Source organism: Emys orbicularis, chromosome 6 (assembly GCF_028017835.1).
Source record: "Emys orbicularis isolate rEmyOrb1 chromosome 6, rEmyOrb1.hap1, whole genome shotgun sequence".
NCBI lineage: Eukaryota > Metazoa > Chordata > Testudines > Emydidae > Emys > Emys orbicularis.
The window spans coordinates 5,526,682-5,552,501 of NC_088688.1; the positions used below are offsets into that span (position 1 = coordinate 5,526,682).

Here is a 25,820-nt window from a genome sequence, read left to right on the forward strand (position 1 = left end):
ACAATGAGCCAAACCCCTGACCTGGTAATTTTTCTAACATAGTTCTGCTAATACAATTTCATCTTGTGCAGTCATTGCTTCCCAGGAGCCAGTTCCCCCATCCTGTAATGGATACATTTACATTTAGCTGTATTAAAACACACACTGTTTGCTTTGTGCCCAGCTTACCAAGTGAACCAGGTCACTCTGTATCTGTGACCTGGCCTCTTCATTATTTACCCCTCCCCCGATTTTTGTGTCATCTTCAAACGTTCTTAGTGACGATTTTATATTTTCTTCCAGATCATTGATAAAAATGATAAACAGGGTAGGCCCAAGATCCACCCTGAAAACCTGTTTCAGTCTGTCTGCAGACTCATTTTGTACTCGTTTCGTACTTAGGAGGTTCCCTCTGCAGGAATGAGAACTAGAAACGTACTTTAAAAAAGAAATCTGAATGTGTCATGCAGGCCACGTAGATATATCATACAGGCTAAGGCTGGCCTATGGGCCATACGTTGGACAAGCCTGACTTAGCACAATCTCATTTGGGGCCTGTAGGTATTACTGTAATACAAATAAATAATAATTTTGTATGTGGAAAACTAGGTTCTCATCTCATGGTGCCTTATCATAGGTTGTGAATAGACCTGAATATTTTTCTGATTGGAGACACTTCCTCTAATATTTCCACAAATTGATTTTAGCAAAATCTAAGTGCAATATAGGACTCATGCTCCAAAATGTGGATCTGGTTTGAAAACCTGGATTATAAACTCCCTGGAGTTTGGGTGGTGTTTGGCTCTAAGGACCTGGTTTGGTTCACTATACAGAGAGGAGGCCATCTGAAAAAAATCATATCTAATTAGCCTGCATGGAATTTTTGTCACCTCAAAATACCTGGCCAATGCTTATGTTATTAACAACCTAATTCTACAGTCAACCTGTGGAATTTGTTGCCATGGGATGTTGTGAAGGCCCAGCGTATAATTGGGTTAAAAAAAGAACTAGATGAGTTCATGGAGGACAGGTCCATCAACGGCTCTTAGCCAAAATAGGCTGGGATGCAACCCCATGCTCCATGTGTCCCTAAACCTCCAACTGCCAGAAGCTGGGACTGGATGACAGAAATTGTCCTGTTCTATTCATTTCCCCTGACTCTGAAGCATCTGGCACTAGCCACTGTCAGAAGCCAGGATGCAGGGCTAGACAGACCATTGGCCTGATGCAATATGGCTGTTCTTATGGTATTATTTATTATTAGTGCCTAGAGCCTAGGTTGAGGCCACATTGTGTTAGGGATTGTACAAACGCCTACTAATAATAATGCCTTGCTCTCACCTAATGCTTTTCATCAGTAGGTCTCAAAGCACTTTACAAAGGAGGTCAGTCTCATTATTTTACAGATGGGGAAACTGAGGCACAGAAAGCTGAAGTGACTTGCCCAAGGTCATCCAGCAGGCAAGTGGCAGAGCCAGGAATAGAACCCAGGTTCCCTGTCCAGTGTTCTGTACACACAGCAGTCCTGCCCCCCAAAAGGTTCTAATCTAAATAACCAATGGGTGGGACAGAAAACAGCGAAGTGACTTGGCCAAGCTTATGCAGCAGTTAATAGTAGAGATGGGCCTAGAACCAAGTTTTCTGACTCCCAGTCCTGGCTCCTATTCATCAGCACTCTAGAAGATGGCACCCAGGGCAAACATGCTGCTTGCCTGCCCCTGGAACTGGTCCCTCATATCTGGTAGTGCTGTTAGTGTCACAGCTCCAGTTTACAGATCCAAGCCATGGAGAAGTTAAGTGAGATATCCAAGGTCACCCAAAAAGCCAGCTGAAGTGCTGCTACTAGAACCCAGAGTGTCTGATTCCTAGTTCTATGCTCTATTCGCTGGAGCACAGGGCTTGGTTGGGCTCTTACGTCCGGGGGTGGTTAGATCTGGACTTTTATTTCAGTCTTTTCTCCAACCCAGAATGAATTCATTTTAACAGTGTATTTCCCCCCACTAAAAACCCATTGCGGGCAAACTGGATCAGATTGCACTGTGTGCTCCAGCCCTACTGGGAGTTTGCCAACTCAAGTCAAGCTGCTGTTGCTGCAGTCTTTCCTTTGTGCTCTCTGCAGGTTAGATATGGGATGTCTACCCACATTCATCATATAATGCCAGACTTTAATTCTGCTGAGTGGACTCTGCTCCTGAGTTCCAGCTACACAGTATCAACTATGGAGTGATGGGCATGGTGTAACAACTGTATTTTTGTAAATCAAGCTTTGTATGCATTAGAAACAATTCTTTCCCCCCTAATTTTAAACTTTTTGTGTGTTTCTATCATAATTCGAGATGGCCCAGGCTCAATCCCCTCAACTCAGAAATCTTACCTGACTCCCAATCCTGTAGTATCTGAACACTTCACAATCGATAACTCGTCTAGCTTCACAACGCTCCTCTGAGAAAAGGCAGTGTATCGCCATGTCCCAGATGGGGAACTAAGTCGCAGAGGGTAACATACAGGGTATGTCTACACTGCAATAAAAAAAATGTGGCACCAGGTCTCAGAGGCTGGGCCAGTTGACTTGGGCTTGCAAAGCTCGGGCTGCTGAGATAATAATTGCAGCATAGTTGTTTGGGCTCCAGCTGGAGCCTGGACTCTGAGATGCACTCACCTCGCAGGGTTTCAGATCCCGGGCTCTGGCCGAAGCCCGAATGTCTACCCTGCAATTTCTAGCCCAGCAGCCAGAACCCTGTGAGCCTGAGTCAGCTGACCTGGGTCAGCCACAGCCAGGAGTCTTTTATTGCAGTGTAGACATACCCAGAAAGGCTAAGTAACTTACCCTGGATCACACAGGAAGTTTCTGGTAGAGCAAAGAATTAAAGCCAGGTCTCCTAGGCTAGCACCCTAACAACTGAGCCATCCTTCCTCTCTGTGCTTGGAATTCTGGGAGGCATTTTGGATCTGAGTTGCCAAAATCAAACCCACTGCTATGTGGTCACATATAGTTTCTAGTCCAGTTTAGATGCAAAACCAGAAAAGTCCTGTTTCCTGGATCCAGTTTAGATATTGCCCAGAATGGTGAAAATCTTGCAAATTGCAGCTGATCTTGCAAGATTCCTATACAGTATATGGCCAAGATCTCATAAGACTTTCTGGTGAGAATTTGGCACCATCCACTATGAACCCAACCTGATGCCTTTGTTTAGCACCAAACCTGAACCTTACCTAATCTCTGGATACAAATGCCTCCCATATCACATAACAGATTATACTGGATTGAAAATCTGAGTCCAATACATTTGTTAGCCTATGTAGTAAACATTCTTTCTCTTGAAAATCTGATGAAAATGATTGAGGCCTATTATGTGTCTCATAAATCTTGTTTGCGGGATCTCATGTGGATTAAATTAGGGGACCCTGTGGGAAATTCCAGGTGGCAAGTGGCTCTCTGGATATGTCTACACAGCAAAAAAAAAACCCACAGCAGCAATTCTCAGAGCCCAGGTCAACTGACTTTGGCTCATGTTATGGGGCTAAAAGTGGCAGTGTAGATGTTCCTACTTGGGCTCTGAAAACTTGGCAAGGCAGGTGGGTCTCAGAACCCGAGTGGAACATCTACATTGCTATTTTCAGTCCTGTAGTGTGAGCCCCATGAGCCCAAATCAGTTGACCAGGGCTCTGACACTTACTGCCACGCGTGTTCTTTTGCAGTATAGACACACTCTTTCTGGTCCCAAATAACAACTAAATTTTAGCATGAAGCAAACAGGTTTGTGGGGCTATACGCAGGATCGCCAACTCCAAGCATTAACAAATCATGTTGGGCTCCCAAAAATCACAATATTGATTTAAAAATCATGAGGTTCTTTTTCTTTGCCTTCTGAGCCTTTATTAGGGTGACTTGGTTTACATTTTCAGGCTTTTTTGGTGCAACTGTGAAGGCTAGGAACCTGCTTGCTTGCTTTTCTTAAATGAAAGCTGAGTCCCATGTAATCACTTGCCTCCAAGAGCAAGGGCTTCAAGGGCTGCAAATGTCATGAGGTGAATGATAAAATCATTCATCATGAGAGTTGGCAGCACTGCTAGCGGTGTCCGGGACTATAGTTCTTCTCGCAGGAGGTGAGGGATTCTAGCAGAGCCGCTGGCATTTCCAGCTCGGCAGCGTCCAGCCCAGTGGGATGGGCGGCAACTCTCTGGCCCTACCGCACATATGTGGGCACTTGCAGGAGGTGAGGCGGAGGTATAGGGTGGCTGCTCACGCATTCCCAGAACACCGACACTCTGGTACTTCTGGGAACGGTGAGACCTCGCTCCCTGGGCACATGCCGGGTCATGCCGCAGGGGGGGCACCATTTTGAAGAACAGACCATCCTGTCCCCACCATCTTGATCGCACCCCCTTGGCGTAACCTTGCCCCATCATGCCAACGGGGGCCAGGTGCTCTTCACTAGGGCTTCCCCACCCTACTCAGGCCCTGCTTTGTCTCAGGGCGGCCTGGCTCACAGATGGGCCAGGGGCCTGGCTTGGGGTGGCAGAAGGGGCTGCAGGGATCTGGGGTGAGCCCTTGGAGGGCAGCCACAGGGGGCTCAAAGGGGACCCAGAGCAGCCCACGAGCATCACCCCACCTCTAAATGGGGATCAGCTGGGCCTGGCCACAGCCCCTACCCAGCCAGGCCACCCTACTGCCGTAAAGCGCCATAAAGTCCAGCGCCGCTGGCTGCTGAACTTCCCCCAAAGTCGCAAAATTGCCGTAAATCGGGGGGAGGAGGCTGTCTTCTCTCAGGCAAACGTGCTGATGGCTGTCGGCACCCGTGGGCGGGGCTAAGAGGAAAACAAAGCGCCGGGTGGCCAAATTAGCCAATCAAAGGAGAGGAGTCATCCCTTGAGCCAATCGGGAGCGGCTAAGGGGGCGGGAATGGGTGGCAGCAGGAGTGGTTGAGTTCCACGTGGGGCTAGGCGGGCTGTCCACGTGAGGGCGGGCGCCGGAGATGAAGATGAAGCCGAGAGCGGCCGCGGGCGGCGGGGACCGGGTAAGGCGGGAGGGTACCGGGGTTCCACGTTCTACCCTGCCCGGGGAGGACGGGTCCAGCCCCCCGCCGGCCGGGGATCCACCCCCTATCTTCCCAGCACGCCTTGGGGCCCCGTCGTTACCCCCCCCGGCCTGGCGGGCCTCCCCCACCCCATTGTGGGGAGATGTTTCCGGCTGGGTCTGGGGGGAGGTAGAGCGGGGTCTCGTCCCAGCCCGGGCGAGACACGGCCCTGGTGGTGGGGGCGGCAGATTAACGACCCCGCCTGGCCGGGGGGGGGGGGTCAGAGCGCCCGTCACTGGGCCTGGGGGAGGATCGGCTGCCGACCCCGCCTGGCCGGGGGGGGGTCAGAGCGCCCGTCACTGGGCCGGGGGGAGGATCGGCTGCCGACCCCACCTGGCTGGGGGGGTCAGAGCGCCCGTCACTGGGCCGGGGGGAGGATCGGCTGCCGACCCCACCTGGCTGGGGGGGTCAGAGCGCCCGTCACTGGGCCGGGGGGAGGATCGGCTTCCACTTCTTGCAACCTGGACTTTAAACGAGAAATGTTCGTTCTTTTAGCCCCGCGAATGGGTGTGAGAGGCCCCGCCGGCCAGGCGTGGGTTTAGGGGTAACTGGGAGTGAATGAATCCCGGCACGGGGCAGAGTAACCCCCCAGCCCCCTGAACAGAGTAACCCCCCTCTCTCCCCGCACCCCGCTATTGGACGGCTGTGCTTCGTAACCCGTAAGGAAGTTGCGGGTTGGAGCTCAGGTGGGGTCAGGGTGTTTAACTAAAACTCCGGGAGTTTACCCAGCACTCCCAGCACTGTCACAGTAGTTGTGCCAGGGCAAAGGAAACGAATCCTTGCCCAGAGGAGCTTGCCGTGAAAAGTCCCAGATCAAGCCCTGTGGTGAGGCTGCAATACCACCTTGGTATTAACTGATACTGTGTGTATATTAGTTGTTAGACAAAGGAAGCTAGTGAATCATTGGCCTGGCAGGCAAAATTCTTCCCAGCGCTGGGTTTCTTGACTCTCCATTTCTGCTCTGTGTTAAACATCCTGGTAAGTGAGTGCAATGGGTAGTAACTTACATTGCCTCTAGATGTGGGCCTACATATTACAAAGAGCTGGGGCTGGAAGGGATCTTGGGAGGTCATCTAGTCCATGCAAAATTACCTCTCATTCTAAAAGATCCCAAAGTACTTTACAGAGGAAGGATGAGACAACTGTTAGAGTGCTAGCCCCAGACCTGGAATTCCCTGCGCTGCCCCAGGCTTCCTGTGTGACCTTTGGGCGAGTGATTTAGTCTCTGTGTGCCACAGTTCCCCATCTGTACTGTGGGGGTGACAACTCTATTCTACCTCATCAGGGGTTGTGTGGATAAAGACACTAAAAATGTGTGAGGTGCTCAAGCACTGTGGTATCCAAACACAGGCACACAACACGCACAGCTGGCCAATGCAGAAAGAAAACCAGCTAAAACCTCTCCTTGCTGTTTTTGTTTAACATAAGTAACAGGGATCATAGTTGCTATATGTACAATAGAGCCTCAGCATTTCAAACACCAGAGTTGTGAACTGACAGGTCAACCATACACCTGATTTGGAACTGGAAGTGCGCAATCAGGCAGCAGCAGAGATCCCCCCCCCCCCCTCAAAAAAAGAAAATACAGTACAGTGTTAAACGTAAACTATTAAAAATATAAAAGGAAAGTTTAAATAAAAAAAATGATTTGACAAGGTAAGGAAACTGTTTCTGTGCGTGTTTCATTTAAATTAAGATGGTTAAAAGCAGCATTTTTCTTCTGCGTAGCAAAGTTTCAAAGCTGTGTTAAGTCAATGTTCAGTTGTAAACTTTTGAAAGAACCACCATAATGTTTTGTTCAGAGTTACGAACATTTCAGAGTTACGAACAACCTCAATTCCCAAGGTGTTCGTAACTCTAAGGTTCTACGGTAGCAGTAATAGGGAAGGCAGTCAGAAGTGCCTGTTCTTTTAAATTCAGTGCCTCCGTTTCCCTCTCTTTAAATGGGGATAGCATGTATTGACCTTTCAAAGGTGTTTTTGTTTGTAAAGCACTTTTCAGATGGCTGTGGGTAAGAAGTAAAAGACATTTGATAATCTGATTGGGTATATAACTTACCTTCCCAGTGCAGTGCCAGCTTCCCCATCTCACGCTTCAACCCTCTTGTGTAAGGCAGAGAATTTCATTCAGTCTCCATGGCCCATTTAGTCCTCGTCTTTTCTGTTGAGACTACTATATAGGGGGTCTGTTGGTGCCAGTCCTGGAGGTGGCTTGGGTATTAAGGTCACTTACCCATTAGGAACTGGGCCGAGACCCACCCAACCTTGAGGTTTCTTACTGACTCTGCTTTGGTGACTCACGCTTTCTCCCAGTGGCATTTGTGATCAGATCTGCACGGCTTCTAATCGGCTTGTTTATATCATCGCAGGCATTTGACAATGCAGAGGGAGGCATGGAGGCAGAGGAGGAGAATCAGGATCTCCCCAAGAAAGGCAAACCCCAGGGAAGGAAAAGGGCTTCAGTCCCGGATGGCGTTGTGAAACCGGTGAAACTCAGCCGGGCTGATCTGTACAAGCCGCCCACCAATGAGGAGCTGAACCAACTGAAGGAGACCGAGAACCTCTTCCATTCCAGCCTTCTCCGCCTGCAGGTCAGAAGAAGCCAGGGAGTCAAATAGGACCCACTTTGTGCTGCATTCAACCTGGTAGCCTGATACACTCCAGGCTGGAAAGAATGTTGGAGACTGGGGAGGCTTGGGAAGCAGCAGATGGATTACTGCACGGGGAACTGACAAGCTCCAGTCCCAGTTCAGCCCTGACTCATGCTGCCACCTTGAGCGAGTCCCTTGACCTCTCTCCAGTTTGTATAATGGGGATAACAACATTGAGCCCCTGGCAAGGGAGGAAATTTGATGGGTTTGTTCATCTGGGGCGATTTCATTTTCAGCGGGTGAACAAATGATTCTCTGATTCTTCACCCGCAGCGTGATGGGTGGACAGTGGCGCTGGCTGAAAAATGTATGAAAATTTTGGCCAAAAAAGCCTTAATTTGGGGGGATCAGAATTTTTGAAATAGATTTTGTGCCTGAGATGGTAGTTTTCACGGTGATATCGCAAGACTGTTCCTGCGAGAAGCAGTGCTGCTGAGCTCTCTCTCTCTCTGCCTGTTTCTAGCATCGAGTGACGTGCGGGGTCCCGAGCTTTGGATTTTGCTTCTCCTTGTGGGGTTCCGCAGTGTCACGTGGGTCAGCGCTAGGGGATCTAATTGCAGGATCAGGGCCTCCATTGGGGGAAGAAGGCGGTTGGGGAGGCCCTTGATTTTGGCTGCTGATTGGACATTGGCTTGACTTTATGAGTGAGTGCTGTACGTGTGCCTGGAATTGTGAATAGTGCACTGGGATGCCTTGGGTGTGGGTGGGACACGTTTGCCTGTTGGGGGTGGGGAGGCATTGGACGTTTTATTTGGAAGTGTGGGAATGTGCATTTGCTGTAGAATTGTAGGTAGTCACAGAACCAGATAAAACGGCCTGATGGCCTAGCGGTTTGCCTGGTGTTTACCGTCTTGGAGACCTGGGGTTCAAACCCCACGGGAACCCTGGCTGGAAAACTGAAAAGTATACATGCTAGTTATTGGGCTCAGTATAGGAGTACGTGAGTGAAATTTAATGGTCTGCGATAGACAGGAGGTCAGGATAGATGCTCTGAGCATCTCTTCTGACCTTAAACGCTCTCAGTCGAAGAGGAGCAGTTCTGAGCCACATTCTGTGCCAGCTTGATGGCTGGGGAGGCAAGCCCACACCTACCTCTAGCTCCTGGATGCTGCAGTGTCTTTTGCTGTAGCAGGGATTCTTTCCTTTCACCCTTCCCAGCCACAGTGAAACCGATGTCAGCTGCACCCGTTTGTTCTGGCTAGGCATCAGACAAGAGCGGAACTGACATTTCGAAGTTTCAGTGCTGCTTAGGAATTAGCAGCAGCAGAGGGACCCACGTGAACCACCACTGGCCAGTGGAGGATCCCGCTTGGAGAGTAACAGTTGGTATTTGGTATCATGCAACCATATTCCCCGTATGTCCAGGTGCCGGAGAAAGCTCCCTGGCATAGAGGAGTCATTGAGAGGGACTGGGAGTTCCCCTGTCTCACCCTACGGAGAGCGTTGCCCTCTGGTCCAGGCTGGGAATACCCATCGGGGCAGGATAAAAGTCCGCAGTGATTTCCGTTGCTGAGGCTTCCCTTTATGGTCTCCCCTTCTCTCTGCAGATCGAGGAGCTGCTGAAGGAGGTGAAGCTAAAGGAGAAGAAGAAGCAGAAGATTGATGCCTTCCTCCACGAAATCAATACCCTGTTGAGTGCTGTCCTGGAGACCCCGGAAACCGATGTATGTCCTGGGGCGGCCGGGGGAGGCAACGGGGCTGTCTGCTTAACAACGAGCTGTGCTGGCAACGAGCCACTTCCATCTGGCTTTGCCCTTTGCGTTTCACGCCTTGTGTTTACGACTCAGCCGAGTGGTGCAGCCGTCCCAACCCCTGCTGGATGTACTGCCACTCCCCCTCCGGAGCATGTTTCTGGGGTGCATAGATCCTGCCATCCCCACCCTGTAGCTGTAAGGTCCATGGATATCATGGCTGGGATGTGTAGACAGAGAATACAGGAGAGAGGACTGTGAAGTGGGGGGGGGAATCCCTGCAGGACCCGTTTTCAGCCACTGAGTTACGGCCTTTGGTTCAGGGTCCTACACTCCCCCTTTGATGCTCTGAGCAGTATTTTGGTGGGTAGCAGAGTCCCAGTTCACTTGGCAGAGCCCTGCTAGTAGCTGGGTGAGCTCAGCCGCTGCGGGGAGCTGGAGCATGGGCTGTCCTTCACCCCTCCCTGCCTTTCACAGCTCGCCGACCAGACCTGGCTCCCAAAGGACGTGAAGGTTCCGTTCCTCCAGGTGCCTTTCAGCGTGAAGGGGAAGTTCCGCTTCCTGCCGCCAGCCGCGGTGACGGTGGTGGGGAGCTACCTGCTGGGCACATGCATCAAGCCGGAGATCAACGTGGACGTGGCAGTGACGATGCCCCGGGTGAGTCCAAGCATGCCTGGCAGGCGTGGGGTTGGTGTGGTGCCATGGCTGATCCTGCGACCTCCCGTGCTCCACGGCCGGTGTCTTCTCCTATAGAAGCTTAACGCTGAGTGCTATCACAGGGTAAAGATGCCCAGTGCATGCAGCCCCCGGTTTCTCTATCTAATGTGCCAGGCTTACCGTTCTAGGGCTCAGATCAGGTGATGCATCGTCTCAGGCCTTGCTTTGTGCCAGAAGTTGTTAAGGGAGTTGGACCTCATCCCATGGGGACTCCATTGTCCCCGCTCCTCTCAATCTAACCAGATCAAAGCTTCCTGCTGCTTGATTTCCAGCGCAATTGAAGAAACAACCTGTCCCCTTCTCCTGTCTGCTCCCTCTGCCTGGGTAGGGACTGGGCCTTTTCTTTAATGTCAATGAGTTTAGATGCAGTCTGGCTTCCTTAGCCACCATGCGGCCTGCTCTTGGCCTGCTCCTGAGCCTGTGTCGAAGAGCAGGTGAAGCCTTTGCACCATTCACCTGCACTTGTAGTAGGTTATATGCCAAGAACTCGCATAAGAGCACTTTCCGTGCCAGGACTTCCTGTCCCTCTTTTCAGCTCACTCCTCAGAACCACTCTGCCTTTTATATGCCTGGCTTTCAGCTAAAGTGACCCACCCGGGCTGGCTGTCAGGGTGAGTCAGCAGAATAGCTCTGCACTTCCCTGCAGGAGGCATGCGGTCTGCTAATGCTTGGCAGGCTGGTTGCAGTTTGCTGGCACTGTTAGAGCTGGAGCGGATGGCTCTGCGTTCTGCAGTGCTGTTTCTCTGGCTGTCACCTTCTCACCCCAGAGGTGGCTGTATGTCTGCAGTGGAGTGAAGGGCATGTGTGTTGGGCTGAACTGGGCTCTGGAAGCATCAGAGATGATTCCTCTGTCTCCCTTCTTGCTCAGGCAATCCTCCAGGACAAAGACAACCTGAACCAGCGATACCACCGGAAGAGAGCTCTGTACCTGGCCCACATTGCTCAGCACCTCTCCAAGGAAAAGCTCTTTGGCAGCGTGAGATTCACATACATGAACAGCAACCATCTCAAGCCGATCCTGCTCCTAAAGCCTCAAGGTACCATGTCTGTGAACTCCCCACCCATCCCTCACTCCCCTAGGGCCTCCTGATCCCCGGGGCTCTTCTCACCTTGTCAGTGAAGTTGCATAGCTCGACCAGCGGGTGGCGCCATCACATCAAGCAATGCCAGGTCTGTGTGCATGGTGCAAACCCCCCCACATCACTGGCAGGGCTGTGCCCAAGGGTCTGACACTGGTACCTGTGTGCACAGGACATGGGGCTGGGGAGAAAACTGGCCTGGAGTCGCCGTTGATGTGCATCGCTCTGGGAGCCGGGCTTGGACTCCTGGCCTCGCAGGCTAGGGCGAGCAACAGCAACTGGCAGTGCAGAGACACTATTGGGAGCAGGTTTCTCTGGGGGCTAAAGGCTTTGGAAGTAGCCCAGGCAACTGGGCAAAGCACTTGGGGGTGAGGAATGGGCCTTCCAACGTCATCCTGGGTCCTCCCGGAGATAGGAGTCTGTTTGGCTGCATTAACAAAGGGCTGGAGAACAGTAGGGACTCCAGTGAAATGCCACTGCGTGCAGCACTGATACACCCCGTCCGGTCCCCCTTAACTCAGTGTTTGTGCAGTGCCCTCTGTGCCCATAGCGCTTTCCAGGCCAGCTGGAAAAGGCCCAGGTTAATCCTAGGGGTGGGCCGTCGCTGCTGGATGTGGTGCTCGCTGCCGGGCGTCGTGTCGGCCATGGGTCGCAAGAGTCAGGCAAAGGGAGAGCCGGGGGCGATGGACGGAGCATTGGGGGGCGGGGAGAGAGGGTGCTAGGAAAGGGGAATGAGAGACACATTGTTCTGCGGCTTCCCTTGACCGCTCCCAGGGATGAGAGTTCGGGGTGGCTGGAGACATGGGCAGGGGCGACTAGGCAGGGTTATCGTCAGCTCTGTTGATTCATCGTCCTCGTTACTGATAATGTCTCCGTCTCCTGCTGGGAGCTCTATGGAGTAAAAGGGAAAGGCTGGTGCTCTCGTCCCTCCAAGGAGAAGGGGGTGGTGGCCCCTTCCTGGGTTAATTCCCCCCCCCCCCCCCCGTGTCTCTCTCTCTGACCTCACTTCCCCATGGTGCTTGCAGGTAAAGATGAGAAGCTGGTGACAGTCCGGCTCTACGCCTGTCCCGCCCCCGGCTTCTTTAAGCCCAGCCGCTTGTACCCCAGCAAGAACAACGTCCGGACGGCCTGGTTCCTGGAGCAGGGCTCCCCCGGAGAAGGTAGGGCCGGGGCATGCAGAGCTCTGTTGTGGCTTGGGGTGTGCTGGGACGCCCAGACAGCTCAGCGGGAGCTGGGTGCGTGGCTGATCCTGGGATAGAGGCCATCGGGGGAGGGGAGCAGAATTTCCTGCAGGGTGGGGTCATGGTGGAGCCGGCAGCAGAGAGAGGGAGTGTGTATGTGGGTTTCTCGCTTCCTGCAGGGTCTCTGCACCCATCAGCATTCCCTGCTGGATCCTGTCTGGGTCCTGTTTGGTACACCCCATATAGGGGCATTGAGTCACCAGAGGGTCTGCCCTGGCGTTGCACCGTTCCCTTTCCCTGCTTGCTGCAGTCTGGCTAAGACCTTCCCCCACCCTGATGGGGAAATAGCAATTTGCTCCTCCCACCCCACAAAGCTGGGAAGGCAGGTAGGGGAGCCTACAAGGCAGCACCAGCTACAGTCTGCAGCCAGCCCCCGCTGCAGTGCTCTGCTGCAAGGGGTGGCGCGTTCTGCAGCCAGCCCCTCATGGCGCTGGGAGCCTCTAACTGGGAAGGATGCGGAGGGTTGGATTGGGTTAAAAGTGCCGGTAACTCGTCTGATTGGATCGGGCTGCCTTGTTCCCTCCCCAGGAGCCGCCGAGCCCCCCACTCCTCACTACAACAACTCCATCCTCTGTGACACGGGGCTGGAGTCCAACCTGCTCTTCCTCGCCGGCGCTGGTGCCGACTTCCCCGGCATGAGGGACGGAGTCACCCTCCTCAAAGTCTGGCTGCACCAGCGGGAGCTCGACAAGGTAGCCTCGTCGGGGGTGGGCTGGCCTGCTCAGCTCTGCCCCGCCCCTTCGACCCCAGGGCGTGTGTGGGGCCTAGCCTCTTTTATTCCCACATGAGGTGTGGGGAAGGGACGGAGATGCATTGTCCCCGGCTCGCTCTGCCTTTGGTGTGTGTGTGGGAGGCGCACCAGCCTGGTATGCTCCCTGCTGATCTCCAATAGCTCCCTCCTGCCCCCGGGTCCTTGCTCTGTAGATAGGAATGGAGGGTGTGCAGGGTCACTGCTCCATTGAGGTCTGGTCCCTGGTCCCTCAAGATCCCCATGATGCTCGATTCAGACTAGTCCAAGCGATTGGTTCGCTCCCCTGGCTGGGGAAGTGTGAACTGCAGGGTGTTGCCCTGGGGCAGGCAGGGCCTCAGCCTGCCCTCTGTCTGCAGTCAGGGTCCAGTGGCAGTCTCTGGCGTCCGCGCCCGGCCCTGCCACGTTCCCTTGCTGGCTCCCTGGGGAAGGGGTTTTGGAGTCATGGGAGATGAAAGGCGCTTAGATCCCCGGAGCGGTCCAAGAGACAAGGGCACCCGTGCCGGCGCCGCTGGGTGAAGAGCAGCAGAAGCTGGCGTCGTTACTCGGCTGAGCCTGGCACTTCAGGGAATCAGGCTGCGTGCTCTCGGGCTCTGTGGAGTTGCCTGTGACTCCAGGGCAGGCCTGGAGCTTGCCCTACCTCTGTGTCTTGTCTTCCAACAGGGCTTGGGGTGTCTCAACGGCTTCATGGCCTCCATGCTGGTTGCCTACCTGCTGGCCAAGCACAAGATCAGCCAGGGGATGAGCGGCTACCAGGTGCTGAGGAGCGTTCTGCAGTTCCTGGGTGAGCTCCCTGGTGGCTCTCGGGGCAGGGGAGGTGGCATTGGCAGCACCTTTGGCCTGGATCACAGCTGAGCCTAGAACCCAACGGTGTAAGGCTGGTGCATAAATCTCTGTGCGCCGTGCAGCCCTGGCTGGGCTTGGAGGGGCCCGGAGGACAGACATGCCTCTGTCCTTGTAGGATCCCCAGTGAAATGTCCTATGGCAGACAGGTAAATCCTGAGCAAGACCAGCCAGATCCTCTGTAGCCCCCACCCTGGGGTGAAGGCAGGATGATGCCCTGTGATTTGAGCTCGAGAGAGAGAGAGTGAGAAACCACGACAGTCCTGTTGATTTGATGGTCTGGAAACTTGCAGCAAAATGCAGCCTAGAGCCTCGCCCTCAGAGTTAAATGGCTGTACAGGGAGAGTATTTTACAGCCCAGTCCCGGGGTGCGGTAGGATAGACTCCCCCCAGCACAGAGAACTGACCCTTTCTTCGTTCGCAGCTACCACAGATCTGAGTGCAGCTGGGATCAGCCTGTCAAAGGACACAGATAGCTCGCTGGTAAGGAGCAAGTGTGGCCCCCGGCAGCATGGTCTGGTGGCTAGGGCGGGGTAGGGACTCCTGGGTTCTGTTGTTGGCTCCGCTGTTGACTCAGCGTTGACTTAGTCACTTAACTGCCATGCCTTCGTCTTCTCTGTCCAGTGATGCAAATACTCCCCTGCCCACTGTGCTGCGCGGGTGGATGGCCTGCGCGGCACATGGGCTGTGCTCCGTGTTTGCGAGTCGCTGTTACTCTAAGGGGCCGGGCAGCGCAGAGTCTGTTGCTGCACGTATCTCGGTGGGTGCTAAGCCGCATGCTCTCTCTTCCAGCCCACCCTGGCCGACTTCCACCAGGCGTTCGAAGTGGTCTTTGTGGACCCCTCGGGGTTGGTGAACCTCTGCGCTGACATGACCGCTAACAAGTACAAGCAGGTACCGGCAGTGTTACTGATGGGCATTCACATAGTACCGCCTCTCTCGGTTTCCTCCCCAAGGCTCCCTCTGCCTGCTGTTTCCAGGCTGGTCTTGCCACGTGGCTTTGTCCTGGCACAGGCCTGTTGTTTGGTACCAGGAGTCAATGTCCCCTTGCCTGGGACGCCCCTTCCCCTTTCAGAGTCAGAGGCTTTTCTATCCCAGCCATAGTGTATTACAGACAAGCAAGCATAGGGAAGGATGTAGCTTGTGCATTGGCCGCTGGTGCTGTGTCCTGCCCAGCAAGCTAAGCAGGGTAAGGCCCTGTGTGTGCTGGGATGGGAGACCTCAGAGGGACGGGGTTCTGTAGGTGGTGCTCTTCCTATCAAGTGAGAGCTGAGCTAGTGTCCCAGCATGGTTCTAGAGTTAGCTGTGTAGCTTAAAGTGCTGTCTTCAGAGACCGTGTAGAACCAGGCTCTCTGCCTGTTTGTGCTCATTGGAGACCCTTGGGTACTTTTCACAGGAGCTGGGATCCGAGTATGAACATCTACCTTCTTATCCCTCCAGGGATGCAGGATTCTTCCTCCTAAACCGTTGTGTTCTCTCCTATTCTACGTCGGTTTTCATATCACCGTAGCAACTGAGAGCCTTCCAGTAGCGCACTAAGCAACGCGACTAGCACGTCGTGTGTTGGCTGGTCTCTTGCCCTCTCCCAAGAGGGAGGAATGTGTGTGGTGGAGTGTCTTGTTTTGGTTGTTGCTACTGCTAAATGCACCTTTTGCTGTGTGCGCCGAGCAGGGCGGCTGCGAGCTCGCTAACAGGGCTCTAGCCAGCTGTCCTTTGACCCTTAGCCCCACTCCCTCGTCAAGGGGTTAACTCAGGGAGAACAGGGGGTTCATAAGCCAAAAGTAAAACTAGATTTAAAAAAAAAACTATACAAGTTCAGGGAGGATAGGCCCATCAGTGGCCATTAGTCAAGATGGTCAGGGATGCAACCCAATGCTCCGCGTGTCCCTAAACCTCCAACTGCCAGAAGCTGGGACTGGACGACAGGGAATGGATCACTCGAAATAGCCCTGTTCTGTTCATTGCATCTGGCATTGGCCACTGTCGGAAGACCGGATCCTGGGCTAGATGAACCATTGGTCTGACCCACTATGGCCGTTCTTATGCTCACGTTGGAGAAGGCAGATCAAAGACTTGCTCCTTGCACTTGGAGTGGAAAGTGGTGAGGTTTGTGATAGTCCTTAGCTCCTGGGGCAGTTAATTCTGCAGTCTCCAATCATCCCGAGAGACGGTTCCGTCTCCCGCACAGACGAGCTTTACCCTTATTGGTGCGAGTTCCATTGTGCTGGAGGAACGAAGTTGTCCGCCACGGTCTCCGTCCTGGAGCTGTCAATGGTCTTTTAGGTACCCTGGGTCCAGGCCATGGAGCACTGTGTGACAAGGACCGAGACCTTAAACTTGATTAGCAATTCTAGGGGAAGCCAGCGTAGAGAGCAGAGGATGGGGGTGATGTGCTCACCCTAGCATGTGTTGCTGAGGTGACATCTGGTAGCACTTTATGCAAGTTGGATTTACCGAAGTGCTGAAGGTTTCGTGCCCAGGTATATTGCGTTGCTGTAGTCCAGTTAAACAGCTGCTTTGCTCCACCTCAGAGGTGGCTGCATTTCCGTGGTGTGGGTGAATCGATCCCTTTCTGTTACTAGTGTTTTGTGTAAGCTGCTTTGGGCTCCTAGGGCAAAGGGCCGTTCTTTAAAATTCTCTCGGTAGGTTTTTAAAGCGTATACAGGGCTGGTGAACGTCTCTAGATTCACAGCCCTGAACTCCTCGAGGCACAGAACATACTGCTACCCTCCAGGGCGATGGGAGGTTAATGTCGGGGGCCCGAAATAACCAGCCACTGGGGAGGGGGAACTGCTGCTTTGAGCTGGCCACGCAGAGACCCCGCTGGACGGGATGAGAGATCCAGGTTCCGCTCCCCAGGCACGGCTGTTCCTGGCTCTAGCCCCGGAACTGAGTCTGATGCTTTAGAGGTGGATCTGCGAGCTCAGCACCGGAGCCTTGTGCCTTCTTCTTACTAAGCTGAATTGGCTCCAACCTGGAGTCATTTATTTAGGATGTCTCCTGCCCAACAGTGAGATCTGGGGCCGAGGATTGGCTGGGCTCCGAGCCAGGACTCCCTGTGGGCTCCACCCCCGGATCGGGATGGGGTGTGGGTTGCAGCTGGGCTGTAGATGACCGGGAAGCCAGGGTGCTCTCAGGCGCTGAAGGACCTATGCTCAGCCTGCCAGTGGAATGAACTGTCCCCTACCCTCAGTTCACGACTGCCCCTCCCTCAGGTCCAGTTCGAAGCCAAGCGCTCGATGGAAGTTCTGGACGACAGAACAGTGGACGGATTCCAGCGGCTGCTCATGACCCCCAAGCCCCTGATCAGAACCTTCGACCATGTCTTCCAGTGAGTCTGGTCACCGTGGCTTGGGGACGGTGTGGGGGGATCGGTCCGAGAGCAGCTGGCTGTCCCAGGCTCAGCGCGGGATCCTGGCAAAAGCGCAGCGCAGATGCGGCCCGGGTAACTCTGTGGTCGTCATCCACCCTCCCAGCTGCCTCCTACTCCCCCTGCAGATCAGGGTGACAGCCCCCTGCTCCCCCGCCTCAGACAGGGTGTGCTATGCACACATCCCAGCTGTTTGGTTTGGCTGGCCTAGGTGGCCATTTCAGGGTCTGATCTCCCCTGAGCCACGAGGGTGGGAACTCCCAGTACACACTGGGGGAGAGCTGGGAATCCCAGCTTAGCTGGTCCATGCTGTATCAGACTTTACCTTGCCAGCTGGATGATGCTGTGTGCACTCGATCCCGTGAGTGTAGCCCAGTTCCTGGCCCGTGCCCCCCTCCCAGCATCCCTCCTACCTTGGGAGCATCCTGCCGGCATCGCTGCCTTGAAGTGGCTTGGCAGGGGGAAGCCCAGGGGCATTTCCCAAGGTGACTGAGGCTCTCTCCTCCCTCGCCGCAGCCTGAAGCACGTCTCCAAGCTGCAGGGAGCCTGCAAGAAGATGCAGCTGCTGAATGAGCTGATGGATCGAGGCGGGAACTACGTAGCTGCAGCCCTGCCCTTCGTCACCTCCCTGCTGGCGCGAGGGCTGGCCGAGAGGGTGCTGCTGCTGACGCACTCCCTGCCCCAGGCACCGCAGGTAACCCCCCCCCCCTCCCCCTTCACAGAGCCTCCTGTGTAACGCAGCAGCTGCTTCTCTAATATCCCCCTCCTGGGGTGCCCCTTCTCCTCGGGCCTCCTGTCTCCTTCCATTGCTGTGCTGCCCGGGGAAAGGTGGGAAGGGAGAGTCCGTGCCCTGTGCCCCTCCCAGAGGGGTCTGGTTATCTTCCAGACTGCTGGTTCAAATCCTGTCCAGGGTCAAAAGTTGTAGCTGTTTGCTGACTGAGACGGGTGGAACTCCATCCAGTTCCCTGCTGTCCTGGCTTGGTGGTCTCAGCAGAGAGGCCATGGGGATTGCATCCCCCCCTTTCCCCTCTTTCGGTGGGGTCCCTCCCAGACAGGGATTGAGACCCATTGCTGATGGGGGTAGTGAGAGAACTTGCATTGCTTGGCTGGAGCTGATCTGGATAACCAGGCCCCTGCCCGGCAGCGCTACAGCCGAGGCTGATGGGGGCCGGGGTAGGGCTCTTGCATGGGGGAGAGCTTTTGAGTACATAGCCACCCCGTCTGCCTGGCTCCAGAGGGCAGGGGTTCTGGGGAGCAGGACGGTGGGGTGGATCTACCCAGCAGAGGGGCAGTGGTGCCCGAGCAGATGCCGCTCTAGCAAAGGTGTCTCCGTTCACGCTGCATTCCCTGCTTCTCCCCAGTGGCCTATCAGCGCAGAGCCCCCGAAGCACAAGGATGCCGGACACCTGTCGTTCGGGCTCTTGCTCACTCCTGAGTTTGCCGCTAGCATTTTGGAGAAGGGACCAGAGGCAGATCGACCAGAGGTGAGGACGAGGCTGCTCCTACCCGGGGTTGGGGTGGCGCTTACATTGCAGGAGCCCCTGGAAGCCTTGCTCAGGGTCCTGTCATGCTAGGTTCTGTACAAAGAGCTAACAAAGCCGGTTCCCTGGCACAAGCAGCTTACGATGCAAGTACCAGAGACAGCAGGGAGATGCGGGTGGGGGAGCAGGTGATGGCAGACAATCCTCGCGCTAAGCAACGGCCCCAGCACGCGGGCTGCTGAGCGTTGTGTCGGCATGGCAGCAGGGGCGAGTTAAAGAGGGGCCGGAAGGAGGACGGCGTGGCGGCTTTGCGGGTGTTTACAGGGAGCGCCGTCCCGGCGTAGGGGCAGGCCGGGAGGAAGCGCCACGGTGCCGGAAGGGAAATTGGACACCGCGACAGGCAGCAGTGGCAAAGCAGAGAGGGGAGCTGAGCCCTTGCTGTCGGTTTGTGGGTGGCGATAGGAGAGGCGGGGCTAAGGCGCGGGGAGCAAGACGCAGTGTTGTGTTTGTGCTGGAGGAGGGGACGCCAGGGGAGGGTTGCAAAGAGGGGGGGCCACGCGCTCAAAGGGATGAGTCCGGAAGAGGAGCGATGGAGCTGAACTGAGACCCTGCACCCGATCTCTTCCTCCACCCCCGGGCGGATCAGGATTGGACCCAACTCTGACATAACAGGGAAAATCCTCAGGCCTTCAAGCAGTTCCACGGGCTGGGGGGTCTCTGCTGCATCAGCTTTAGCCAGTTCCTGGGCATACAGGGGTCTGGAGCATCACTGGAATAGAGCTGGGGGCTGTGGTCACTCCCTGGCAGGCTCTTTCTGCCTACCAAGCCCCCTGTGTGCCCGACTCTGCTTAGTCCATGTTAGTGGCTGCTGTGCCCCAGGGCACAATCTGAGCATCTCCTCCCCCCCCCCCCCCCCCCCCCCCCCAGCTGTCGGTTGCAATTGCTATGGGCTGCATTTGAACCCGCGGCCTGCTCCCCTAAGCGGTGCTCTGACCCCTCTCTCCGCAGGCGGCCGAGTTCCGGAAGTTCTGGGGGGAGAAGTCCGAGCTGAGGCGGTTCCAGGATGGCGCTATCTGCGAGGCCGTGGTGTGGGGCGCAGAAACCATGTGCCAGAAGCGCCTCATCCCTGAGCAGATTGTCAAGCACCTGCTGTGGCTGTGAGTAGGGTATGGTGGCTCCGGAGCGACCGCCGCGCTGCCTGGTCAGGGACGCTGTGGAGCGGGAGGGTCAGCTGGTGGGTTAGCCGCTGGCTGGAACCGGGTTCGCTCTGCGTGGCTGTCCCAGCTCTGGTGCGGATGGGGGTCACCCCATGTCACGTCAAGACTTACGCTGTTCTCAGACACAAGTCACTGGGCTCAGGACAGGGGTAACTGGGTGAGGTTTGAGCCTCGAGGAGGATGCCGGCAATTAGCCTCTGTTACCCCGTCGATACAGCCGGGGCTGGTGGGAGGAGGGACTCCTGGATTCTATTCCTAGCTCTGCCACTGGCTCTGTGTGACCTTGGGGGTGGGGGGCAAGTCGCCTCATCCTTCGGTGCCTCAGTTTCCTTATTTCTAAAAGGGGGATTTTACCCTCTTGTAAAGTTCTCTGAGACCTTAAGATGGCAGGTGCTGTATCCGTGCAGGGGGTTCATCCACCCAGTGCTCTGGACATCTGCAATTGGCAGTTTAGGCCTAGTGTCCAAAAACGAGACCCTCACCCTGAACTAAAAGCTTCCCTTGGCTCTGTTGGTCCCTTCCAGCCCTGCCCCACAGAGATCCGAGAACAGCAGCTGCAGTGCCGCTGGCAGGTTGGGAGCTTTGGCTGTGGACCCAGCAAGCCTGTCATTCTCGGAGCTCTTCCAGCAGTTCTGAACCCATGTTCCTTTGGGTGTGTTCCTGATAACTCCTTGTCCTGGGCGGGGGCGGAATGAGGCGACGTGTTAGATCCCTTCCATCTCGTAACCCTAACCTTCCTTGGGGGATGAATTCGCAGGGCTCCAGCAGGTGCTCGCCAGTGATGGGGGGTATTTCTGCAGGAGGATGAACCTCCAAGAGCGGGGCCCCACGCATCTCACAGCTCCTCTTGCTTTGGTTTGTCTTTGTAGCCATGCAGATATTCCTGAATCCTCCATCTGCTACTCAGGAGCTGTGCTGGAGTCTGTGATCAGAGCTGGGCGAGAGGTGAGGTCTTGTCTAAAATCCCAGGGTTGGCACAGGAGGTTTCTCTCTGGGGTTTGTGGAAGGAGGCAGGGTGTGAGGGGTGTAGCTCTGGGGCCTAGGGACTCCTGGCTTGCTACTTGTGAGATGCTGAGGTTAACAAAAGGACAGGAAATGTACCTGTCTGAACGCTCAGTGAGGCCCTGAGCCGGTGCAGCAAATTCACTGGCTCTGTGGCTGTCTCATAATCCTTTCCTGCAGTTCCTCTGCTATTCCAGCCCTGAGGCTCCCCACGCAAACACCGCCTCCTGTCGCCCTCGATCCTGACCCAGAACCTTCCTGCTTTTCTAGCCGTGGGGCTCCCTGTCACCTCTTCTCCTTTCCTCTGTTCTCTCCAGGTCTGCAATTAGCTTTCCTTGCTCTGGTTCCTGTAACCTCCTTTCCTTCCCCTCCACACTCTCCAGGATTCTGCTGCTAACGTCCTCTCCAGCTGTTCAGTCCCCTCTCTCCCATCCTCCAACCTCCTGCTGGCTCCCTGTCTGTGCCCCCATCCAAGCCAAGTGCCTCATCTTCACCTTTAAGGAGCTATATAATCTCACCATGTCCCTGCTCCTTGTGCACCTCCCAGTCTCCCTATCTCTCCTCATCATGGGAGTCCTTGGGAGATGTAGCCCAGCTGCGGAGCCCAGCCCCTAGAGGAGAACGGGCACATGAGGAAACCAAACTACAACTCCCATGAGGCACCAAACTCTCTTGATGCAGGATATCTAAATAGAAATATTTCAGGTTTTAGACAGAATAACTTGATTTTGGGGTGTTTGATTTTTGTTATCAGAATTTGAAATTTTCCACAGAAAGCAGACGCTTTTTGTGAAAAAACATCTTTTAATCAAAAATCAAATTTTCTGTTGGAAAAACACTTTAGATGGAAAACTTTCACCCAGCCCTACTGCTTGCCTTAAAAGCTATAAAAGCACCGTCGGAAGCGGTCCTGCCATGACTCTGGGGGATGGATTTGATGGGACCCATCTCTAACTTCCATAATCCAAAGCAGATTTGCACGGAGCTGTTTGTTTTATCACTAAGGCTAAGATTATGTCATGGAGATGACAGATTCTGTGATTTCCAGAGACCTCCATGACATTTTCTGCTTCAGCCCCGGGGTGGTGGAGCTGGAGCTGTCAGCCGGCGGAGGCCCCCACACCTCACAGTCGCCATGGGTGGCGGAGGCCCCCGGGGCTCCATTTTGTCCTGGTTATTTTTAGTAAAAGTCAGGGACAGGTCACGGGCTTCCGTGAATTTTTGTTTATTGCCCGTGACCTGTCCCTGACTTTTACTAAAAATAACCAGGACAAAATCTTAGCCTTACTCCTTCCCCATGAGATCATAATGCTGCCCAGGTCCTGCTGTGGCTCGTTCTGTGGCTTCCCTTAGATGCTGCCCATGGCCCACAGTCTTCTGAGAGAAAACGTCTCCAGGTGGCTTTGGCACTTTTCAGCGTAAGGAGCCGTAGCGCTGAGAGGGATCCGTGTTGCCCTTTCCATCCTCCTTGGGGGCGGCTCTCTGAGCGCTGCTAATGTTACCTCCGACCTAAGCTGTGTCCTGTGCGGGAAGGAGGCTTTTACAGCATCCCACTTGGGATGGGAAACCACTGTAAAGCGGGTCAGTTTTGTCACCCGATAAACTGGACAGCGTATTCCTCTGTCTCGTCCAAAGACAACTTGGATCAGCGTTGGAGAGAAACCCAATCCACACCCTGAGCCAAGCCTCCAGACCTGTTCTGTGGCCTGATCTTTATGTCCCCCGTCTCTGGCAGGGAGCAGTTGGGATGGCAGGCTAGCGCCAGGATTGAGAATAGCTCTCGCAAGCTGGGGCCTGGATTCGAGGAGCTGCGAGGGTTGTGCACAGATGCTCCAGTAACTTTCATCTATGAGTGCTGCTTCTGGGAGCTGAGCAGGAAGGAATCCAAAATGGGGCCTGGGAGCAAGGGCAGGGTGGGGAGGGTCTTGAGGTGCAGGGTTTCCTAGCCAGTAAGGCCAGAAGGTACAGTTATAATCATCTGCTCTGACCTGCTGCTTAACCCAGGCCAGTGATTCCCGTTTAGCGTGGCCTTCAAGCCTGTTGCACTGCCTGGGTACATCTACACTGGGATAAGAGACCCTCAGCACAGCCGTGGCTGGCCTGGGTCAGCTGACTCGGGCTCTGCCTACAGAGCTAAAAATTGCCATTTAGACGTTTGGGCTTGGACTGCGAAGGGGGTGGGTCTCAAAGCCTGGGCTCCAGCCTGAGCCCGAAAGTCTACATGGCAATTTTTAGCTCTATAGCTCGCTAGCCCAGTGCCATCTAACCCGGGCTCTGAGATTTGGTGCCGCAAGCGTTTTGTTACAGTGTAGACATACCCTCCGAGGCTATGGCTCTGTATTGCCTATTTGCATGTCCCCTGCTAGTCAGGCCAGGGGACTTTGGGAACATTGGGCAATGAGAGGGAGACAGCGGAGAGAGGGTGAACAAACCGTCCTGCTACCCTTTGTTGGGGCAGCCTTTTAAAGACTTCCATCGGCAATTACCAACTGGTCCTGCAGAGGGCACTGCTGCTGTCCCATAAAAATCAGGCCTCCTATAGCTGTCGATCAGCACGGTCCCTCTGAGCTGCGTCCTTGAAATCTGTCTCTGTTCCTGTTCTTTCGTTTGGTCCAGGCCCTCTCCTGAGGGTGATGGATGGAAATCCCTCTCTCCTCTGTGCTGACTATGTGCCCATCACTGGGCTAGCTAGGCACCCTCAACATTTCCTCTCCCTCCTCGGTGTTACACTCTGCAGATGCCTGTCTCCTTAGTCGTTGCTTTGCCAAGCTGTACAGGCTGGGCTCTTGTCCGTCCCACCTGTCAGCCCCCTCAGTGGATGTTGCTCTTCCCTGAGCAGCGCCCCCTTAGTGACTGTCTCTAGTGGTGTGATACCCGGAATGGAATGCAACAGCCGAGCTGTGAGGCGGGAGGGACTGGTGCCTCCCTTCTCCATGATACAGTGCCTCTCCCTGGTAGCTTTTCCCTTGTTTGCACCTATGTTGCATTGCCCTGGACATTTCTAATTTGTTCTCTATTGGCTCTTCGTGTGTGTGTGTGTGTGTGTGTGTGCGCGCGCGCGCCTTACTACTTCCTCAGCTTCTCCCTTAGTGTGTACAGTATAATTCTTTGTGTTTCCTTTAGTGCCTTTTATAGGGATCTCTTCCCTTGCCACTGAAAAAAGCCACTTCTGGGGTGGGACATGGCAACTGTTGAACAGCCCACAGCAGCGCTGCGCTTGGCTCCTTGTACTCCTTTCCCTCCCTGTGGTGGCAGAGAGCAGCTGCCGGTATGCAGACTGCTCCCGCTGTCCCTGGTGATTGTGCTTGGCAGGATGCAGAGAAGTTGGTGGGGGAACTGGTCAGTTGGCAGAGCTGCGCCGTGGGAGAAGCAGCAGGAGGGTTGCAGCTCCCTGCTGCTGTGGTTGAGGATGCCAGCCTGGTGGAGGGCAGGGGTTCCTGGTTGGTTCAGTTGCACCTGCACTTACAAAGGGGTGGGGGGAGGACTGAGCACCGCCATCTGACCGTCTGGGGTGTTTTCAGCCTGCAGGGACCGGGGAGGAGGCCATGGTCAGCATCGTCCGCTCCTATGACGACTTGAGCCGCAAGCTCTGGAACCTGGAGGGGCTGCCGCTGACAGTGACGGCCGTGCAGGGGACCCACCCGGCCCTCAGATACACGGACGTGAGTCTAACGTTGGGGGGCGATGGGAATGACTGTGCCCCCTTCACCCCCCAGCAGGCTCAGCATGGGGGGGCTGGGTAACATCCTACCCATGGTGAGGAGCTACGTGTGATGGAGACAGGAGCTGGTAGTGGAAGGCTGGGGGCAGGGAATGGCTGCTGTGAGGTAATGCAAGGGGCTTGAGGCTGCGGCTGTCGCTTCAAACCCAGCCTGGGCGGAGGAGCCAGCCTTGCTAGGGAGCAGTGCTTGGTCCCCTTCTCCCTTCCAGGGGCTGAGCCCCCGGCCTTCACAGCACTCCCCAGTCCCTGCCCCAGGGGCGGAAGAGCTGGTTCAGGAGGCCAACCTAGGTCTTGCATGTGGCCATAGGGAGCACTAGGCCCCAAGCCAGCCCTGGGTGGCTGGAGTTTGGATGGTGGCACCGCAGGGGTGGGTGATCCAGCACCTTGGGAGCTCTGGGAATGGTGCCCTGACTGTACCGTGATAGGGAATTGTCTCCTCCTGGTTCTGTTATTTGTACTGCAGTAATTCTCCTAGGCCCCGGTCGGGGAGAAGGCTCCACTGCGTTGGGCGCTGTACGTACGCTCGCTCACAAGCATCCTAGGAGCTGCCACGGAGGAACAGACCCAGTGGCTTTTCTCCTCTGCTGTCCTGTCTCCTGTGCGGCTTCCCCAGCCGATGACCCACCTGTGCCCTGGAGCACGAGGCTTGACCGGTGTGGTGCTGGTGTCATGCACACGGCTGCTTGCGTGGCCGTGCTCTTGCTGGCTGCGATGGTCGGCACGAGTATGGCACCGTGTTTGGGAGGGACGTGCCGCCTCGCTGGATGCACCCCGCTTTCTCCAATATCACCCTATTAAACTCCAGTCTGGCTGTGTCCTAGGTCTTCCCTCCAACCCCCATGAAACCGGATTATTCGTACCACGTGAGGATCAAGGATAAGGAGTCGCTGCTTCCATTGGCTCAGAAGCCCTGCCCGGCGTATATAGCCCCAATGAAAGGTAGGGTAGCAAGGAGGGGAAACTGAGGCATGGGGGGGTTGAGGGGAATAACTTGCCCAAGGTT

The 25,820-nt window shown here is 55.0% G+C and overlaps 1 protein-coding gene across 1 annotated transcript in view; it reads left to right on the forward strand.

Annotated features, from left to right (window-relative positions):
- Nucleotides 1-4,955: 4,955 nt before the first annotated feature.
- NOL6 (nucleolar protein 6) overlaps nucleotides 4,956-25,820 on the forward strand; it is a 60,571-nt gene continuing 39,706 nt past the window's right edge. The window contains exons 1-17 of the mRNA XM_065406314.1: nucleotides 4,956-4,997; nucleotides 7,426-7,647; nucleotides 9,255-9,371; nucleotides 9,876-10,055; nucleotides 10,984-11,152; nucleotides 12,220-12,354; nucleotides 12,964-13,127; nucleotides 13,847-13,967; nucleotides 14,451-14,509; nucleotides 14,819-14,920; nucleotides 17,242-17,357; nucleotides 17,913-18,090; nucleotides 18,758-18,880; nucleotides 19,886-20,034; nucleotides 20,964-21,039; nucleotides 24,618-24,758; nucleotides 25,639-25,756. Coding sequence (XP_065262386.1) covers nucleotides 4,956-4,997; nucleotides 7,426-7,647; nucleotides 9,255-9,371; nucleotides 9,876-10,055; nucleotides 10,984-11,152; nucleotides 12,220-12,354; nucleotides 12,964-13,127; nucleotides 13,847-13,967; nucleotides 14,451-14,509; nucleotides 14,819-14,920; nucleotides 17,242-17,357; nucleotides 17,913-18,090; nucleotides 18,758-18,880; nucleotides 19,886-20,034; nucleotides 20,964-21,039; nucleotides 24,618-24,758; nucleotides 25,639-25,756 — 2,212 coding nt within the window. The remainder of the gene's footprint in view (nucleotides 4,998-7,425; nucleotides 7,648-9,254; nucleotides 9,372-9,875; nucleotides 10,056-10,983; nucleotides 11,153-12,219; nucleotides 12,355-12,963; nucleotides 13,128-13,846; nucleotides 13,968-14,450; nucleotides 14,510-14,818; nucleotides 14,921-17,241; nucleotides 17,358-17,912; nucleotides 18,091-18,757; nucleotides 18,881-19,885; nucleotides 20,035-20,963; nucleotides 21,040-24,617; nucleotides 24,759-25,638; nucleotides 25,757-25,820) is intronic.